This window comes from Equus caballus, chromosome 1, assembly GCF_041296265.1.
Source record: "Equus caballus isolate H_3958 breed thoroughbred chromosome 1, TB-T2T, whole genome shotgun sequence".
NCBI classification, from domain to species: domain Eukaryota; kingdom Metazoa; phylum Chordata; class Mammalia; order Perissodactyla; family Equidae; genus Equus; species Equus caballus.
Genome location: NC_091684.1, coordinates 18,088,557 through 18,110,656, shown reverse-complemented (window position 1 = coordinate 18,110,656; position 22,100 = coordinate 18,088,557). Strand labels below are relative to the sequence as shown.

The window sequence follows — 22,100 nt, the reverse complement described above, 5'->3', positions numbered from 1 at the left end:
GCTGGCCTGCCTCTAATCCTACCTTATTATTGGATAGCCTGAGTATGCCCATGAGCCTCAATTTCCCCACCTATCAAGAAAGATAATTGTGCCCTGCCTTGTAGCTATTATTCTAGTTTTTTACCAGCAGGGCATGTAAATTTCACATGCTAAGGATCCAGTCATGTGTATTGAATAAGTTGCACTAATACATTTATTTTCTTCTTTCCTCCCAATGGTCAAAATCCAATTTCTATGCAAATACCTTGGTCAGAACATTTTTATTTTTAACAGGTATAAGGATTCTTCTACTTTAACAGGAAGATTTGGAATCTGTTGCAAATTGCACAAAATTCCTCTGGAGCAGAAGTGGCTTACCTCATTCCCATGGACTGAGATGGGCAGGGCTTAAAGGGGTATTTCCAGGTCTCCCAGGGACTGGAAAAATCCACAGGAACCAACGTAAACCTCTAGTCCACTTCCCAATGCCCAGGAAAGAGAAGCAAGTAGAGCTTCTTTGTTTGGTGCCCAGAGTTCAGGATACGCCTCACTTAAAAGTTAACTGACCTACCCAGGGTTATTTACTAGAAGAAATAGTGCAATTGGTCACTATTTTTATTTTGGGGGAAGTTCCTTTTCTTTGGATTCCTACAGATCAGACAAAACCTTGTCATAGGAATCACAAATCCCACCATATACATATAGCTTGTTCCCACACTGTCTTCAGATCTCTCCTTAGGTGTCACCTTTTAAGAGAGGTTTCCCCTCATGGGCCCTTATAAGCGCAGCCCCTTGACCTTGCTTTTTCTTCTTACTTTAATTTTTCTACATATTAGATATTTTTGTGTATGCATTTAATGGCTACCTGCTCCCATGAGAAAGCAAGCTTCCTGAGGATGCTGGGCTTGTTTTGCTCACACCTGTGTCTCCAGTGTGAACAGCAACACACATTGTAGGTGCTCAGCAAAGCAGCTGTTCAATGAATAAATATCAGAAACCCTCCAGGTGAACAGAGAATAGTTAAGACGGATAAAGAATAAAGAATTATATAAGGATAAGCATAAAGTACCACATTAGCCCTAGGCACAGTGGGGACAGCTTTTTTCATACACAGAGATCTCAGTCACTTCACCACCAAATGCTCTCACATCTCAACCCCCATGACTAGAGACGGGCATTTCTAATGTAAAGTTTTGGAATTCCTTTTCCTTCATTTACTGTCAAAACATGCAGTTTGATGTCCAATTCTGTTTGTCTTTTTGAAGGAAGGGAGATGCTCTCACTGCATGGGTTGTAGGGAAGGCTTCTCCACACATCATGTCTTACAATTGAAAATGCCTTAGACAGGACTACTCTTCGCTCCAGGTAACAGAGTTTCTCAAAAAGGGGAGCCCATGCCTAAGCTACCTTTGCGGTAGGAAGGAGTTTACGTCCAGGTGGGGCCGGGCACTTACTGCTGGAGCAGGAGGCTTCTTGAGGGCTGGATGACATTGGCTGCGCACAGAGTTGACAGAGGCAGTCTCTCCCATTGAATGTGACGCGATCTCCAGGTGGAAACGGGCGCCTGGAGACAGAAAGACATCGCCCTCAAGGTTATTCCAGAAATTTCATTCCTTTTCCCGACTCCTTCTGCTGCTGCCCTCTGGTGCCAATTCGTTTCTTGGAGGAGCACCAGCCAAAATGTCTCAAAAGCAGTCTTAACCAAGCCAGCCAGCTGGATACAGTTCAAACAAATAAACGTGCCACATTTGAGAAGAAGGGAGAACGCACGGCTTCCACAAGTGACCAGAGGGTAAAATGGAATGATTTACCTCTAATCCTTAGTGGAGGGATGTTCCAACAAGTTACCTAGCAGGGCACACATGGTAAAATTTTCCATTTTCCAAATGGAAAATCCTTCATGAAGAAACACTTTAAATGCCATAAATTCCTATGCAAGCTTAAGGCCCCTCCCCAGGAGAACTGATTACAGATCAAGCATTAACTTTTTCAGACTTTTTCCCTAGACCTATATGATAATTAGGCTCAATTAGACTTTGTCCTGGACATCTGAATGGGTGAACTGAATGTTTCACAGTGCTGGAGACCCAGTCCCTTATAAACTTGGAGAAATAAAACAGCTTGGCAAATATCTGTTAAAATTTAGTATTAGCTTCTTTTCAGAAGGGCACTTTCCTTTCACATTGGACATTCAATAACAGCACATTTTGCAAAAATATTCCTTCTGCATGTATGTTATAAGTTTCTTCTCCTCCCAGTTCAGCAGGCAAATAGGTTTTCAAAAAAATCATTAATTAATAGCCATATGACAGTTTCCATCCTGCTTACTTGCAATTGGCCAATTTGCCAATAATCTTCACCAACGTAAGTTTTCAAACGTGTGATTCTGTCAACTAGGAAACATAAAACTCTCAAGCAAAACATCCCCACACACCTGAGTCAGAAGCAATTCCTTAAGAACAAATTCAAGCTTCTTGACATGAGTTCTACTTTCCCAGCTGCTATTCCTCCTTTCAGTTGCCCTTAGGCTGCCCAACAGTTGGTAATTAACTGGAATACACACACAGATAGTAAATTTGGACTTAACTCTACAATTGGTGCCAGTCATCAAGGAGACTTAAACTCTCATGCCCCCACATTTTAGAAGTGCTCAGTTGAGGTGCTCTCTTCCCCTTTCATGGTGCTGTGTTACTTTCCATTGTTCAGATAAGGCTCAGAGAGGTTAAGTGACTTGCCTAGATTGACCAGCTAGGGAGAGCAGGTCACAGGCAAGTGCAGGACCCTGAGAGGGAGTGCCCCTTTAAAATGTGCACCCTAGGTGCCTTGCCCACCTTGCTCTAGTCCAGGCCCTCCCTCTGATCTAAACTTATATTTTCTTACTTGAATCCCATACAGACCCACTATGGGATAAGCTAGAGTCCAGTTCTCAACACAGGGCCAGCCAGGTCTTTTGAACTTTGCGTTTTATCTTCTAAATGACCCTCTTCAGCACTTTCCCCTTTCCTGCGTCCTCTGCCCACACGGGTTCACTTCCTTCTGTTATTGGCATGAATGCTTGTAATAGAAAGAGAACTGGATTTAGAGTAAGAAAATCTGAGTTGAAATCTTAGCCTTGCAACGTTAGGGACTGGGAAAGTCCCTCCGACTTGAAGACTCGGAATCACTCACAAATAGGGATGCTAATTCCTGCTCGGCTTCACAGTATTGCTAAGAGGGTTGAATCCAATTCTACATGAAGGCAATTTGTAAACTGAAAAGGGGGCCTCCAGTTCTGGTAGAATCCCCATCCTTCAGCAGTGGCAGCAGCAGCAACAGTGATCACCTCTCTGCTGGCTCCAGCATCCAGGGACACGGCTATCACCAATAAATGTCTGTCCCTCGTTACCCACTTTAAAACAACGATCTCTCAGGGCCAGGACCAGGAGGGCTCTGAGGGTTTACCGGGGCCACGGCCTTCCAACCTGGCTGATTCATATCATACTGGGGAACCCTCCAGAAACTACTAAATCAGCATGCAAGTTTTTTTGGGGGAAGGCTAGAAATGGATATTTTTAAAGCACCCTCCCCAGGGAATTCCAGTGAGCATCCCTGTTTGGGGAATCACCTGCATCTAGTCCACAGCCTCTCATTTTACAGATGAGGCAACTGCCATGGAAAAGCTAATTCACAGAGGTCTCGGATCAGCCTTGGAAGCAGGACTAGACCTCCAGTCTCCTGAATGCCAGCCCAGCTCTTAACCAGGATTCAGCCAGAAAAGGGAGAGGTCAAGAGGAAACTCTGCTTTTGAGAAAATGCGGAAAAATTTCCATCTCATGAATCCAGAATTTTTAAACCATGATTTTTACACAATGTAATTGAGGAATGGGTTAATCATTAAAAAAGTTAATAAAATAATTTTACTAAGAATATTTCACTTAAATCTTATTGTGACTTATCTATGACTATTATCTTGTTAATTAATTATATAAAATTAAATTTACCCTTTGAGAGTGTACATCTCTCTGGCCTAGAAACAGGAAATGCTTAAAAACAAAACAAAGCACCTCCTCTGAACTGTAGTTTTCACAAAGGCAGAGCAAAATGGAGCACACAATCCCCACCACTCCAAAAGGCATGGGATTGCCCAATTAGAATGGATCGATAAAGTCACTGACCCTTACTTGTGAATCTCCTCGTTATGGAAATCAAACCCACTTTAAGTTCTATAATGTGTAGCCCTCAAAACACAACAAGGAAAGCACATTTTCCCACCCACACGTCACACAGTTCCTTCTCCCTAACTGATCATTTTAATCAAGCTGGTTTGTGCAGTTAATATTTAACTTTGGTAGATGATAGATGCCTAGAGAGCAGCGGTTGGCAAACTTTTCCCCTGAAAGACCAGATTGTAAATATTTTTCTGAGACTTTGCAGACTATACGGTTTCTGTCACAACTACTTAACTCCGCCACTGTAGCTTGAAAGCAGCCACCGACAATACACAATACGTAAACAGATGGGCGTGGCTGTGTGCCAATAAAACTTTATTTACAAAACAGGTACTGGGTCTAATTTGGCAGTTTGCTCAGTCTTGCTATAGAGTAAATGAGACTATTTTAAACACACACACACATATATACATAAGAACTTATACTTCCCAACAAGCTTTATCTTTCCAAACAGTTATGCCATTTCCTCCAATCTTTTAATGCTCAAAATGTTTTCAGACCCAGAGCTGCTTTCAGACTTAGTTTCAAGGCACTTAAAATCAGTTGTGTTATTTCGCAGAGGACATCATGCATAAAGTTTCCCAACTAAACTATTTTTTGACTAAGACTGATACTATAATACGAGTTTTAAAAATCTAAGGCTGCATCCGAAAAAGAGTGTTTTAAGACTACATACAACTCGAGACAAGAGGTGGATTCCCCAAGCTTTGACAGCAAAACGCGGCACTGCTCTGCAGGGGAAGCCATCACTTACTTGCAGATAGTGCAAGCAAAGCAGTTGGGATGGTACGTCTTGCCCAGGGCGGTCACCACCTCTCCTTCCACGAATTCCCCACAGCCATGGCAGCGTGTCCCGTACATCCTCTGGTAGTCCAGGGTGCACAGATACTCCCCGTTCTTGATGAAGAAGCCCCCTTGCGCCAGGTCACAGCCGCACACTGTGGGAAGACAAGTTCACATCTGGTCATCATCTGCCAAGCTGCTGGGCAGCAGCTGCTTTCTACTGCCTGCTGGTTACTTACTGTATGACCTCAGTGGTTTGGGGTTAGGGGAGGGGACTGGTACAAAGAGCTATTTATTGTTGGGCTTTGAGTTCTCTCTTGCCTCCCTCCCCTTTCGTTTCCCTCCCTTTGGGAGCTATGCAATATCTCATACAAGTAAAATCCATTGGCTAGGTCTCAATGGCTTTTGTGGTATGTCTAAGATTCAGAGACAATCAAACAGTCTTTGATGGAAAGATACTCTTGGTTCATGCTGTCTCAAATACGAACAAAGGTGTCCCTGGCAGTGTTATTAGGAAAGGTACCCACTGCTTACCCACACAACTGCTTGGCTTGAGCCAAGATTGTTACTGAGCTGAGTAATAAATTCCCACTATACCAAAAGCAGTAGCTGAAATGTCCAATGTCTATTTTTTCACACTCTAGAAATACTTTCCCATAGCTATGAAAAATTCAGACATTTAATTTTCTCTTTGTACAGTAAATAGGATAAGGCAATTATTTATATATTACAGAGAGAGATAAATATGAACAGGCAAAAGAGGAAAGAAAAGGGAATGTGTCCAAGATAAAACTGTCCTTCGGGACCTCCACACATGCAAAAGAGGATGCTTTGCTGTGTCTGGATTTTGGCATCTCTTTCAAACTGTGCAGCTATGAATTATGGAGATGGTGCAAAGAAGCAGGTCCTGGGCTGCCAGGGGCTTGGGGCTGGTCTACGTGTTCAGACAAGACCAGAGCAGGACACAGCAACTTGTCCAAAAATAAAGCCAAAGGCAGTCCCTGAGAATAAACATTTTCTACTGCCAAGTGACTGGGAAGCAACAGCCAAAGCTGGAAATCTCCAGTCTTACCCTCTAGATTCCCAAGGTTGGATGACTCCGATACAATTAAGGACCTTAGGGGAAGAATATAGGATTCTTCCTCATTATTCCTGCAAGCAGGTGGAATAGGCACTCAGTTGGGGTAGAGAGGAGGGGAGTTCAACCGCTAAATTGCTTTCCTAAGGACCTACTAGAACTCTTCCAGGGTTCATCTGATTAGTTCCCATGACTCATTAATGCATCCAGATGCAGCAGTGCTGAGCACAGAAAGACTCTGACTGAGGTAACTAGTCCCCCACCCTCAGTTAGAGGTCTTTACTAAGTGCAAACTATTAAAGACAATCAAGGTGACATAGAACCTACAAACAAGCCTCCTACTGTGGATTCATCAGTCTTTGTTTAGGTCAACACTCCATAGCTATGACCTCCTTCTTTGCAATTTATAATCAAGTAACCCAAGATGATGGCCTGAGTCCATCACATCTGAAAATGACCACCCTATAAATACTACTGTGATCACATTACCTGGAAAACAGCTCGTTCACCACCTGCTGCCTCCTCTAACCTGCCAGTGCCCCCGCTGTTCTCACACCTGCTCCATCCCTACTAAATGGGTCCTGTGGGTCGAGGGAACTCAAGTATGGACTAGCCTCTCTTCAACAGCAATAAACACAATCTTAGGGGTCACAGAACACCTGAGAGATTTTTTCTTCAATATTTTTCTATGTACATATCTTATTTTCCCACGAGATGACAAAGCACTTTATGGGTAACAGTCCCCATCTTTACTTCTTTTGGTTCCTCTTTAGGAAACTTCAGCTATGGTATCTAAGGTAATACTGGGAACACGATTTTTGAGTTAAGTTGAATCCAGCCTCAAATTTGGTGGGTCTCCCCGGATTTCACCACAGTCCTGATGTCTCAGTGACTCTTCCAAACTTGGGTATTTCTCAAAACCATGAGAAATGACAAAGTAATGCATTTGGACTGCTAGTAATTCCCTTTGTTCTCTCCTCCAATCACCTATGGTAGGTTTAAAACTTCACAGATCCTTTATAAAAAGACCAGGTGGCAGGGGCTGGCCCCGTGGCCGAGTGGTTAAGTTCGCGCGCTCCGCTGCAGGCGGCCCAGTGTTTCATCGGTTCGAATCCTGGGCGTGGACATGGCACTGCTCGTCAGACCACGCTGAGGCTGCGTCCCACATGCCACAACTAGAGGAACCCACAATGAAGAATACACAACTATGTACCGGGGGGCTTTGGGGAGAAAAAGGAAAAAATTAAAAAAAAAAAAACTTATTAAAAAAAAAAGACCAGGTGGCAACAGGGTAATCTTTATGCTAATACGGATTGTTGAGACAGCTTCAAGGCTAAATGTTTTAGAAATGTTCTCAGTGTTATAGAAATTCCTTATAGTTACTGCTTCCTTAGGATACCTCTGGATAGTCTTTCTAGTTCACGTGGTTTTGTGAAATTGACATATATTCTCCTTTATTAATAAAATCCTAGTTTATATCAAACTAACGTAGCCTTAACAAAATGACTTCCTAACTACCATTGAGAGCTGCCAAACTACAGTGGAACTGTGCTCCTTTGTGGTTTGATATCGCTTAGTCCTTAACTTGAAAGCAGCGGCCTAGACTGGCTTATCGAACTGTACTGTTGTTTCTTGTGTATAATACACAAGGAAACCAGCATTTGAAGAAAGACTCATGGAGGCAGGGGTGGCTGAAGGTATAGAACAGGAAGCAGAGAGAGGGAAAGGCTATGCTGCTAATACCTGAAGATACTTAATTCTTACATTTCCTAAGAATGGACCGGTTGTGACATAACTTCAGACTCTTCCTTCTTTCGTCTCTCCAGGCTTTACTTGCCTGTTCCTCTTCCTCCTCCTCCAAACACAACTGCTCTCCTAGGCCAGACCCTTAAACGCAGATAACTCTCATGGAGGCCATCTCCTTCCTCTAGAATATAAGACCCCCCTGGGAACAGATCTCCTCCACTCTCAGAGCTCCAACTATGACTTTGTGCAAGGGCTCTCAAATCAATGTCTCTATCTATGATGTCTTCCCCAAGCTTTAGACCCTTATTTTTAGCTGCCTGCTGGGCACAAACAGACAGCATGCCTATCTCAATCTCAGCATTCTCAAAACAAACCCTAACATCTCCGCTTCTCTGCCATCCTCCTTCTAACCTTCTGCTATTCTTCTATTCCTTCTTTCAATAAAATGGCAGCACTTTTCATTCTCCCACTCTTACACCAAAATTTTCATCCAGCCACTAACTCCAATTCATTTTCCCAACAAAACATTTCTTTGATCCACTTCCTCCCCTGCCTCTTGGCGTCACTACTCAGATTCTGGCCTTCAGCATCATTCTCTTGTCTTAACAATTTTATTGTAGTAGTCTTTGTACTGGAAACAAAACAAAACAACTCAAATTTCCATCAGTAGAGAAATAGTTGAATAAATTACGGTATGTCCAGTCTATGGAGCTGGTATTATAAAGAAAGGATTAGATCAACATCTACAACCCAGAGTTATGACATGATATAACATTAAGAAGAAAGAACAAACAGCACAGAGTAAAGAATTTTAATAACCCCATTTAGAAAAAGGCTACTTACGTCTTTATGAACAAGGAAAAGTGAGTCAACACAAACGTAGGGTTATTAAATTGATTATCTCAGCAGGACGGAGAATTATTAACTTTTTCTTCACATACCTATGTGTCGGCTCACTTTAAAAAAAACTAACTGTGGTGAAATACACATAACATTTACCATCATAACCATTTTTAAGTGTACAGTTCAGCGCATTATATACATTTACCCTGTTGTACATTTTTCATCTTGCAAAACTGAAACTCTGTACCCATTAAACAATAACTCCCCATTCTCCCTCCCCCAACCCCTGGAAACCACCATTCTCCTTTCTGTCTCTATGAATTTGACTATTCTAGGTACCTTATATAAGTGGAAGCTCACTTTAATATTAAGATGCTAAGAAAAAGTATCCCAAACTTGGAAATAAGGTAAGGGAGAGAAGCATATTCTTCTAATGTCATATTGGAGTATTAACAGCTCACCCAAGGATTATTTCATTACCTAGGGCACTGGATCTGTGTTTGACAAGTTCTTTACTATTGATAAAGGCCCAGACTTTGAAAGTAATGGTAACTTGTTGATTCTTATCCAGTAGAGATACAGATGATTTCCGTCTAGCTTTTTTTAGATTATTTTTTTATTATTTCTTTTTCTCCCCAAAGCGCCCTTGGCACATAGTTGTATAATTTTAGTTGTGGGTCTTTCTAGTTGTGGCACGTGGGATGCTGCCTCAGTGTGGCCTGACGAGCAGTGCCATGTCCATGCCCAGGATCCGAACCAGCGAAACCCTGGGCCGCCGAAGTGGAGCGCTCGAACTTAACCACTCAGCCATGGGGCTGGCCTCTCTATCTAGTTTTATTGGCCTGTTCGACTGCTCATCAGTTTATATCTAACCCTGGCATCTTATCCCAACATTCCTTCTTGAACGCCTTTATAACCCATTCCCTTGGTTCTCCTTTGAACCAGCTTTACCATCCCTCTGGCTCCCTCATTAATGAGTTGGATAAATTTTTGATACAAGTTCATTCTATATTTGTATGAGTGTCATATATTAAACTTTTTGAAAGTTACACTTTGACAAAGGGGTTACTCATTTTAACCAAAAATATCTAAATCGATGAACATTTAAAATTTTGAAAAAGCTTTGGTCAGTTTTATATCAACAGCTTAGCAAATACTTTCAACTGATGGCACAAAGCAAAACTTTCGCATCTACATGATTACAAAATTTCAGTTAGTAAGGTCAAACTTCAGTAGGATATATTTAGATTTTTAACCTCGGGAGCGCCATTTGTCTTTGCTTTAGTTGAAAGGTAACGTATGCCCAGGGAAAAGCGTAGACTTCTTTCACTAAAAAAACAGAGCTACCAGTGAAAGAAATTAATCTTGATGATCAGTTATTTAAAACGTGCCCCACTCAAGGCCCCACTGAATCTTGCCTGCTTTCCTGTCACTAAGTCATGGCCACAAACAGACATATACCTTCTTGGTGTTATGCTCTTGAATTCATTCCCTGCAAACCACTGAATACTATTAACTAGTGAAGCAGGAATATGTACATCCAAGCAATTTTATCTAAAAGTTGTGAAATTAGTAACAGGCCCATTTTAAAGTCTTAAATCTTTAAAAGAAAATTAACATGTTGTAAAAATACCACAGAGCAGGAGAGGAACTAAATCTGGAGGTGTCAAACAAGGGTGGAAACAGAACAGTATTTTAGTGCCATGAACAAGGCTGCTGTTGCAACTATTTCCTCAACCTTCTAAAAATAGCAGTTACATTTTATGTTGCAACAAATTCATTTCAGGGACATTCCATCTGCCTGTCAAGTGGTTCATACTGCCAAAAATTTAGAAGAATAGGTAGTACTCAAAGCTCTGCCCAGACACGGGGTTGCAGGTAAAATGCAAAAGATATTTTCTTCATCTATATCAGTAGGCTGAAGGTCTCTGCTGGGCCACCGCTCTCATTTGTGTTCTAATCAATTCATGCCAGCGAGAGAGGGAGGGATGCTAAGCAAACATGATTAATGTTTTCAATTTAGTTTTGAGCAACACAAGCATTTTAACTGGGGGACCAGGAGCCCTTCTGAGCTTGCTCCAGTGACGTGGAGGCCCCACGTGGCCGGGACCTGAGTTACATCCCCTCACTACTGGTGATAAGGGCCATGTGCTCTACAATTGCTGCTTACCCATAGCCAGGTCAAAACCCTGCTCTACCCTGCCTGGGCCAGCACCATCTCTGCCTCCTCCTAGGCTGCCAGGTGCTGAAGCTGGGGGTGAGATACACATAGGGTATGGAAGTCTCAAACACTCCACTGGCAGATTAGTGCTGTGAGTACCAAATACTCCTAATTCTCTTCCTCCATCCTTGACTCCAGCTAAATTTTAAAAGAATTTTATTTTATCCAAGATGTTGTTCTATTCATTTCCTCAAACTCTCTCTTCATAGAAAATACAAAGGTACACTTTGACATAGCATCTTCCCAAACCACCCAAAATTCCATTACAGTGTGGGGTCTCCTTGAATCCATTTTTGCTCTGAAACCCAGAGTAGTGTGTTTCAAAGTACCATACACTGTAGCTCAAAAATGCTATATACTGTAGCCCAGAGCTCAAAACAGCTGAGCAGAGACTCATAAACAATAATATGAGGGGGTGGCTTCCCCCCAGAAATAACTATTTGCCAATGCATTATCCTGGAAGCAAATACTATGCCTCAAAAAACATATTTAAATAGATTTTCACGTTAGCTTCTAAATGCACATCAAAATCAATGATCATTTCTGAGAAAGAAGATAGCAGTCAAACCAGGCAAAATGGGCCCCCAAAGCAAGGCATTTGAGGGTTGTATTTAATTCAGAGTTTAAATTTATATTAAGTAAAGAGTCTTGGTTGGAAAGGAATCATTTCAGAACCCCTTTTGTTAATAAAATCTTTGACTACATAGTAAGTTTGTTTTTAACACCTGTTGTGGAACTTCATGTACAAACAATACTAATTATAACCAGCTCGAATAAGAACGATATCACTCAGAATAAGATCTCTCATTTAATGTACCATTTTGTTTTGTTTTTGCTTTCAAAGATTTATCCCATAACACAAGAACAAGTATTAAACTCTTCCATGATAGCATAGATTACTTTAATAATCAGAAATATCAGGCATAAGGGCTGAAAATGTGGACAAGGAAAAAATGAAAGTCTGGCCATGCTTAATAGGACCTTGCTTACCCCAAGTAAGCCTATCTCAAACTAAGGCACGCGTTTGAATTTGGGGCCCACAGGTAAATGTTATTAGGTCTATATTCTCTCCTCTCCTTTTCCCCTTTTCAGTCCCCAGGAAGAGCTGGGTCACGTATCTTTGCATGTTATGAACTTTGCTCCGAGACAGCCTCAGTGAGAGTTGTATGTGTGTCTATAAGCTGACCCTAGAGAAAACAGATGAAAGCACAGAGGCTTTGCCATTTTTGCCAGCAACAACAAAAAGCAGTTAGCATGGGGTCTATTAACCCTCCCAATGGGCTCTTTTTCTCTAGTTTCTCCCCAGCCCAATTTACCCTACACAGTTCCTTCAAATTAATAGGATAAGAGACAGCTTTTATCCAGTGGTTCTCCTGCTCGGCTCTGCCAAATGCTTTGACCTTGTAAATAAGGTCCTCACATCTACTAAACCTCCATCTCACTCCTCCTGAACACCAGCGCTTTGCTCCAGTCAGTATGACTCTCCACTCCCTGAGGGACAGACACCTGCTCTCACCTCCTGCTGACGCCAACCCCACCCAGGATCCCTGGCTCCACTCAGGTTCAATCTCCTGATGAAGCTGATTGCCTCCTTCAGTTCCCTTCGGCTCCGCTTCCTCAGGCTCAGAATAATTAATGACACATGACTCCTATTTAATATACGTTGTCTGGTACCTTATACCGCCCTTGTGACTTTCTCCTTATCTCAACAGCAATCTTACAGAAGGCAAAGACCACTTCTCCTGTTATTTTATATCTTCGCAACACATAGATGGCAAATTACTGTCCCTTTCCCCCTCTTTCATATTGCTTTAAACCAGGCTGGGGTCTGGACAGTGTGGGCAGAGCCAAGTTCCTTTGGCATAGCATATGGAAAGGGCCATTAGGCATGACTTTGAGCCAATAATCCTGTCTTTGCTTCTGAAAGTCCTAATTGGCATCAAGATGGTGGTGCCAAAGTAGTAACTCCACCCCCTCCCAACTTCTCTAGTCTTTTAAGGCCCTGAACTTCCTTAGCAACTGAAACTGACTGCAACTCAACAACTAAGAGACCACTTCAATTCACATGTGCTACATATGTGGTCAGACTATGCTCTATTTTGTGGTGAGCAATACTAAGAAGGCCCTGATTACAGAGAATAAGACTGTGACTGGTTAAGCGCTCCATGATTTATGGTGCATGAGAAGAAACTAAAATGGGATCACAGGGCAGCAACAGGAATAATTAAAGGGCTGAGAGAGAACACTTAAAAAAAAAAAAAGTAGATGAAATTGGAATTAGACCAAAGAAAAAGAGGTTGGGATAATAATGGTCTTTAAGGGAATGGTGAGTCATTTTAAGGAAATCAATAATCACCTCTTTTCCATCTAAGAAGGCCAAAATGGGGGAAAGTTTGTTTTACATGTACCAAGAGGTGTAGGTAAGATAAGCTTACAGCTATAACCATAGAGATGACTACAAACGAGAAGAGGCCCCTAAAGGAGGCTGTATCATATCTATGGTTAGGAAATATTCATGATAGAATAAATGGCTTTTCCATCCAGGACAGCAAACAAACATTCTTCTGGATATGGACATTGTGATAATGTTACTTTACTGAGCTATATACATTTAGGTCAAATAACAGAGATTACGTTGCAATGAAAAGAACATCAAATTCATCATTTTACCACCTTCTAAAGTTCCATTTTAGAAATGAGATATAAACATAAAGAGTTAGTTCTTATAGCATATAATTTAGATAATACAATTTTACTTTAAAAAAACTATCTAAACACAGAAAACCCTTAATCTATATACTCAACCTCCCAATTTTCATCCATTTTACTCCATAAAAATTTATGCATTTTTATAAATGCATATATTCTACATGGAAAGATTCTGACCTGCTAAACATCTTACAAACTCTAAGATGGCAAAATGGAAAGAGCTATTGGAGATGGGATGTTTTCCCCAAGACCCTACACAGAACCCAATCTTTAAAGACTAATTCTTGAAATACATATTGCAATTCATTGACATGAGTAGAGTTGTAGCCTGAATTTTCTAAGTTTTAGATACACATTTAAAAGTAATTTTGGGGGCCATCCCCATGGCCGAGTGGTTCAGTTCTCATGCTCCACTTTGCTGGCCCAGGGTTTCACTCGTTCGGATCCTGGGCACGGATATGGCACTGCTCATCAGGCCATGCTGAGGTGGTGTCCCACATGCCACAACGGGAAGGACCCACAACTAAAAAAAAATATGCAACTAGGTACTGGGGGGATTTGGGGAGAAAAAGAAGATTGGCAACAGTTGTTAGCTCAGGTGCCAATCTTGAAAAATAAATAAATAAATAAAAATAAATAAACAAAAACAATTTTGATGTTCATGGGTTCTCTTGATGGATTGAACATTACAGAGGCCAAGAGATTTTTTTAAAGCTATCAAAAGATAGCATTTTCCATACCCTCTAACACACAGTTAAGATTCACATTGCTAAGTGGTGACAGCCTAGTAAAACATAATTCTATACGAGGATTTCTGCTAATGCTACCTTGAGAGAAGAGTTTATATGATCTGATTTTTAAAATTTTTCCACAGATACCCAATATTCAGAAGTCTATTTAAAACTATGTGGTTATGAATAGCATATAACACTAGTTCCATTTTTGAAAAGGAATAAAGTTACTATAATTAATGTTTAAAATGACATCTTTCAAACGACAATAGGAACATCATGGTCTCATTTATTTCTGGTAGAAGGCTGCTTGCCCAAATGAAAGCCAATATGCCAACTCTAGCCACACCTCTGTCTTCATCACCCACTGCCGTGGACAAGGCAGCCCCTACCTCTGACCACACCTAGCAGGCTCCCGCTTTCCAGTCCCGGGAAGGTCAAGTTTTCTGCAGCAGCCATGTTTCATAATATTTAGTCCCCTCCTTGGCAACATCCCCAGACCACTGAGCTCTAGGTGATCTCTGCAGCCTCTGACTCACCTCACCTGGGCTCTGGACCCCTCGCCTGTACCTGTCCTGCTACCAGCCAGGTTCCACTTGCATGCACCTTGCTTCCCAACAGATCACAGGGGTAGGTACTATGTCATACGTAACTTTTAACCCTCCATAGCCTAGCATGCTGAATGCATAGATGACAGATGCTTCATAAACATTTCACAAGGTAAAGATTTGAGGGCCATCATGTATCAATATGCAAAACTTGAGTGACTTTTAGTAAGAAAAGAATGCAAATCTGCTATTTGGAAGAACGAAGTCTATTTAGTTGACTTTTATTACAAGGAGGAATTAAGTGGTTGTTTTATTTTCATCCTTTATATGTCACTCAAACTTCTCTTCCTGGAGAGGTGGGGGTGGTGTGGGGAGCTGCTTCTGACCATCTCCTCATCCTAAATACATCTGTTGCAAGCTCACATTTTTGCTCATGCAGCTCTTTTTATTTTCCCTTTGTGGCATGGATCAGAGTTGGTAAACCACCTTTGTATCATTATTTGAGTGTCCGATTAATATCCTATCTTAGTCCATTCAGGCTGCTATAACAAAATACCATAGATTGGGTGGCTTGTCAACAACAGAAATGTATTCCTCATAGTTCTGGAGGCTGGGAAGTCCAAGACCAAAGTGCTGGCAGATTCAGTGCCTGGTGAGGGGCCACTTCTTAGTTCACAGATGGCCTTCTTCTTGCTGGGTCCTCACACAGCAGAAGGGGCGAGGGAGCTCTCTGGGGTCTCTTTTATGAGGGCTCTAATCCCACTCATGAGGGCTCCACCATCATGACCTAATCACCTCCTAAATGCCTCACCTACAAATACCATCACATTGGAGATTAGGCTGCAGCATATGAATTTGGCGGGGGCGGGGAAGACAAACATACAGCCTACGGGGTATGCCACAGAAATTATTTTTGAGTGTTTTGGCACTCAAAAAATATTTGTTGAATGAACAAATACTACTGTTTACGCTCAGAATTTATAGTGTGCTCTACAGCTCAGCCAGGATTTCCAACATTAATAGTCATTTGATTTCGCTTTTCAGCTTTCAACTTATGAGTGCAGAGAAATTGTATAATAGGGTATTCTAGAGCCTTGCTTCTTTGCTCCTATTTAGAATTCATAGGACATATCTGGATCTAATCCCTTTTTCCATCTTCATATTACTAGTCAGGTATGTTTGGAGCATACCTTTTTATATCTACTCTTTAGCTGAGCATTTTGTAACTAAATTCTATATTTAATGAAGCTGTTCTAAAGAAAAGCCCAATTCCTGGGAATTTCATAGACCACAGGGAACACGACCGGAGAATCCTTATCTAGGTGGTCCTGAACAGGCCACTGAAATACTCTTTCTTTTGTTCTCTTCATGGACCTCGTTCCACCCCGACCCCGCCATCACCCCACTACCAATTTAAGCCCTCCATCAAGACCTGTTTCCCAAGCTTTCCCAATTTCATTCATGTACTACATTCACTATTTTTTGCCATAGTTTTTGATCTATTTATTCTATTTCCTCAATGTCTTTTAAAAACAAGCTCACTTTTATTAAGTACGATTATTTTAAAAGTACAATTATTTTTAAAAGGACAATGATTTTGAAAGCCAGCCCTGGCGGTCTAGTGGTGAAGATTCAGTGCTCTCACTGCCGTGGCCCGGGTTTGTCTCCCAGTCAGGGAACCACACCAGCCGTCTGTTGGTTGTCATACTGTGGTGACTGCCTATTGCTGTGATGCTGAAAGCTATGCCACCATATTTCAAACACCAGTAGGGTCGCCCATGGTGGAGAGGTTTCAGCAGAGCTTCCAGACTAAAACAGACTAGGAAGAAGGACCTGGCCACCCACTCCCAAAAAACTGGCTGTGAAAACCCTGTGAATAGCAGCGGAGCATTGTCTGAAATAGCGCCAGAAGGTGAGAGGATGGAGCAAAAAGACTGGGCAGGGTTCCGCTCTGCCAACAGAGGGTTGCTAGGAGTCGGAATAGACTCCACGGCAATGACAACAAATTTTAGAGGGCAAATGCATACACTACCATAAATCAAACTTCTAATGTCACTTCCTCTCTATATAAAGAATCTGTAGAAATAAATACTAAATAGTGAATTTAATTTGAGCTTTGATGCCATTGTCTGATGGAGGCCCTGGGCCTGAAAGCTGTTCTATCTTTATTATAAAGACCTTCTGCTTCATGAAATTAGAAGGATTGAGAAAAGAATTGAAGAGAATATTTTTTTCACTGTGTGAAAAATGCTGTGTTGGGAACAACAAAAACAATTTCCTCCTTCCCACACTTAAAAAGACATTGATTGAAATCATATGTGAGTGACCTGGATTTCACAATTTGGAAATAATGTAATTAGTACATTGCTCAACGACAAACATTCTATTCATTTGTTTAACAAATATTATTGAGTGCCTACTGTAAGCTAGGCTTTTTTCTAGGGACTGCTGACACCAACCTCCTGCCTTATTGGTGCCTACATTCTAGTGGAGGAGACAGGCAATAAACAAACAAACCTTCACTTAATAACTTAATAATTTAATAACTTAAATTGCACATAAATGCATATACAGTCTATGCACACACACAGATACACATACATACATCAGTGCATATCAGACAGTGGCAAGGATGAACTCATTGATAAATTCATCAACGAACTTGAAGAGACCCGAAGAAAGTAAGGGAGGGCACCAGCCACATATCTGGGTAAAAACCTTGTCAGGCAAAAGGAACAGTAAGCACAAAGGTCCTAAGGCTGTTCAGTGCTTGGTTTGTGTAAGAACGCTCAAGCAGACCAGTACAGCTTAGCAGAGTGAGCCAGGGTGAAAATGGTGGGAGATGAGGCCAGAGAGTAACAGTAGGGAGGGGCCTTGAAAGCTAAATTAAGATCTTTGGATTTCATTCTGAAAGACGAGGAAATTCCTTGGAAAGGTGACAGGATCTGACTTTTTTAAAGATCACCTTGGCTAAACTCTAGGGGGAGGCAAGGACAGACATAGGGAGACCTGATAAAATTATTAATCCAGGCAAGACACGAGAGTGGCTTGGAGCAGGGCGTTATCTTTGGGACAGTGATAAATGGTGAGAGTTTGTACACACTATGCAGATAGGGCTGACAGGATTTATGAGTGGATACTTGTGGCATGTGAGAGAAAAAGAAGAGTTGCAAATGACTCCAAGGTTTTAGCCTGAGCAACTGGGAAGAAGGTCTTGATAAATGCTGAAATTTAAAGACTGAAGAAGACGCTTAGGGGTGGGGATGGTGCTAGTTATGAGGAGTTTTGGTTTGAGAGGCCTAGTGGAGATGCTGAGAAGGCCTTTGAAGGTGCCAGTGTGGAATGCAGGGGAGAGGTAAAGAGTTGTGAATTATCAGGATACAGATGGCACTTCTACCACAAGACTGAATGAGGTCACTAGGAAGTGGACATGGAGATGAGGTCTGAGCATGGGGCACTCCAATGTGCCCAATGTTCAGGGTCAGGAGATGAAAAGAACCAGCAATATGATTGGTTCAATGCTTGCTTTAAAGATTCTCGAGGAAAATTTCAGCTTTCCTCCTTTCTCTATAGTTTAAACACTTAAATAAACTTTGTTGTACAAATCATTTTCTTAGAAAATGTGTTCTTCCTCGATCACGTTTGGTGAACTTCAGCACACTCTTTCTCAAGAAATAAGCTTTCATGGACATGTACTTTGAGTTGTCAAGAACTGTGAAGAAATGTAGATTTTACTTACAAGTCAACAAGTCAGCCTGCCTAGTTTTATGGACGTTGGCAGAGATGTAAAACTGCTGGGTCAGAAGTGAAAAGACTTGGGGCCGGCTCCGTGGCTGAGCGGTTAACTTTGCGTGCTCCGCTGCGGTGGTCCAGGGTTCAGATCCTGGGCGCGGACATGGCACCGCTCGTCAGGCCACGTTGAGGCAGGGTCCCACATCCCACGACTAGAAGGACATGCAACTCAGATATACAACCGTGTACGGGGGGGGGTTTGGGGAGATAAAGCAGAAAAAAAAAAAAAAGATTGGCAACAGTTGTTAGCCCAGGTGCCAATCTTTAAAAAAAAAAACTAAAAAAAAAAAAGAAGTGAAAAGACTGTATTACTCACAGCAGGTGGCACGAGCTTCATCTTTGTTACTGGTTCCCCATGCCCCCCGAGATCCCGCAGAGGCAAGAGAAGCAGGCCTGGCTGGATGCTGCACGTGCAGAGGGTCTGTGTCACAGCTGAGGAAACCCAAGCTTAGGAAACCCCAACCTTTGATGAGCTGTAAGCAGACCTGTCCAATCTTTGCTTCAGAGGCAGATATTATCTTTATTATACTAGACAGCAAACAAATCCGTCCGCTACTCAAGAGGGAAAGTCTCTGTCTTCCAAGGCTGTTTGCTATAGAAACATCCTTGAAAAGACCATTCAGAACGAAAAGTTCCCAGTGCCTCTGCTCACCAGAGACCCATGGATGATTATCTCTCATCTCCCAGTAAGAGTCAGAATTGTTAAGCAGTGTATTTTGGAGAATTTATGAGCCCTTATCCTGTTCCAGTTTGGAACAGTTTGGAATTCAAAACCTTAACTATTTAAAAAAATCTAAATTATATTCATTTGACTGGCTAACACTTTAGCATGGTACAAAATTCAAAAGATAAAATACACAAGATGATCCTTTTATAAACCAAAGATGGCATGAAAGTGGTTTCTCATTTGTTGTGAGAAGGCAGCATATTTGTATCAGACTTATTTTTCTTGCCTCCTGGTAATCTCTGCTTTTTAATCAATTTCCAAATGACTAAGATTCTCTAAATAGTCATTAAAAGCTTGAGCTTAGCTCGTAGGGGATATATAAACTTCTTTCATCATATTGGAGTTTTATCAATTTTCCACTTGAGACCGAAAAGAACCCATAGCCAGTGTGCCCATGCAAGCCCAGGTGAGAAATCTGAGGGTCCAAACCAGCATAAAAAACGAAGCAGCAGAAACCTCTTCACCAAGAGCTGCCTCAGAGGGCTCTTCACACGAGTTCTCTCATCTGTTCTATCTGCCAAGCAGACATGTAATCAATGATGGATAGCTTTACTTATGCTCTTTCTTTTCAGAAGGTAATGTTACTGTCTAGTACCCACTTGAGGACACATATCATTGTAAGCACTTGATAAATCTTGCATACTAGCTGTACCATTAGAAACATTTACTAATATTCAAGTTCCAAAGAAATACATGATTATTGCTCATTCATTCGTTGAGTCACTCACCGTACTGAGCACCTGCCACATCAGGCATTGTTCTAGGCACTGGGTATACAGCAGTGAACAAAAAAGACCAAAATCTCCACCCTCAAGGAGCTCGCTCTTTAGGAGTGGGTGAAGATAAATGAACAAAATGTGTTAAATAATGATAAATCTTAAAGCAAAAAGATAAGGCAGGGCAAGATGTGAGATAAGGAGTAGCTGAAGTCTTATACAGGATAGTCCAAGAAAGGCTCACTAAAAACGATCCTCTGGGCCCTGGTCTTTCCTAAATGCTCTACTAGTTTCTGGCAGAAAATAGATCTAGGGCATTATCCTGAAAAAATATTCAAGATAAACAAGAATAATTATAATGAACAATACAATGTATCAATATGGTGAACTATATATATAATTAAATTAAATATTAAATATAATTAATTAAATATATAGTATATAATATTTAAGTAGATTTCTTTTTTTTTAACTTTCAGGTGTACATCGTAATATATTTTGAATTCTATATAGATTACATCATGTTCACCACCTAAACACTAATTACAATCCATCACCATGCACATGTGCCTAATCACCCCTTTCGCCCTCCTTCCTTCCCACTTCTCCTCTAGTAACCACCAATGCAATCTCCGTTGCTACGCATTTGTTTGTCGTTGTTTTTATCTTCTACTTATGAGTGAGATCATACGATATTTGACTTTCTTACTCTGACATTTCATTTAGCATAATACCCTCAAGATCCATCCATGTTTTCACAAATGGTCAGATTTCATTCTTTCTTATGGCTGAGTAGTATTCCATTGTGTATATATACCACATCTTCTTTATCCATTCACCCCTTGATGGGAATCTAGGTTGCTTCCAAGCGTTGGCTATTGCGAATAATGCTGTGATGAACATAGGAGTGCATGTATCTTTACGCATTTGTGTTTTCAAGTTCTTTGGATAGTACCCAGCAATGGAATAGCTGGATCATATGGTAGATCTATTCTTAATTTTCTGAGGAAACTCCATATGTTTTCCACAGTGGCTGCACCAGTTTGCACTCCCACCAGCAGTGTATGAGGGTTCCCTTCTCTCCACATCCTCTCCAACACTTGTTGTTTCCTGTCTTGTTAATTATAGCCATTCTGACCGGAGTGAGGTGATATCTCATTGTAGTTTTGACTTGTATTTCCCTGACAGTCAATGATGTTGAACACGTTTTCATGTGCCTGTTGGCCATCCATGTATTTTCTTTGGAGAAATCGCTGTTCAGATCTTTTGCCCATTTTTTAATTGGGTTGTTGAGACATATGAGTTTTTTGTATGTTTTGGATATTAACCCCTTATCTGATATATGGTTTGCAAATAACTTCTCCCAATTGTGAGGTTGTCTTTTCATTTTGTTGATGGTTTCCTTTGCTGTGCAGAAGCTTTTTAGTTTGATGTAGTCCCATTTGTTTATTTTTTCTGTTGTTTCCCTTGTCCGGTCAGACACGGTATTTGAAAAAATGCTGCTAAGACCGACGTCAAAGAGCGCACTGCCTGTGTTTTCTTCTAGAAGTTTCATGGTCAGAGGTCTTACATTCAAGTCTTGAATCTATTTTGAGTTGATTTTTGTGCATGATATAAGATAATGGTCTACTTTCATTCTTTTGCATGTGGCTGTCCAGTTTTCCCAACACCATTTATTGAAGAGACTCTCCTTTCTCTAATGTATGCTCTTGACTCCCTTGTTGAAAATTAGCTGTCCATGTATGTGTGGGTTTATTTCTGGGCCCTCAATACTGTTCCATTGATCTGTGTGTCTGTTTTTGTGCCAGTACCATGCTGTTTTGGTTACTACAGCTTTGTAGTATATTTTGAAAGCAGGGAGTGTGATACCTCCAGCTTTGTTCTTTTTCTTCAGGCTTGCTTTGGCTATTCGGAGTCTTTTGCTGTTCCATATAAATCTTAGGATTCTTTGTTCTATTTCTGTGAAAAATATTGTTGGAACTTTGATAGGGATTGCACTGAATCTACAGATTGCTTTAG

The 22,100-nt window shown here is 41.2% G+C and overlaps 1 protein-coding gene across 10 annotated transcripts in view; it reads right to left on the bottom strand.

Moving 5' to 3' along the window:
• ABLIM1 (actin binding LIM protein 1) overlaps positions 1-22,100 on the bottom strand; it is a 291,304-nt gene that overhangs the window by 111,852 nt on the left and 157,352 nt on the right. For all 10 annotated transcript variants that reach the window (XR_011420691.1, XR_011441743.1, XR_011441742.1 and 7 more), the window contains 2 exons: positions 4,942-5,125; positions 1,434-1,543 (listed from right to left, as the gene is read on the bottom strand). Coding sequence is in view for 3 of the 10 variants with exons in the window: in XM_070276223.1 (XP_070132324.1) it covers positions 1,434-1,543; positions 4,942-5,125 (294 nt within the window). In the remaining 7 variants the exon portion in view is untranslated. The remainder of the gene's footprint in view (positions 1-1,433; positions 1,544-4,941; positions 5,126-22,100) is intronic.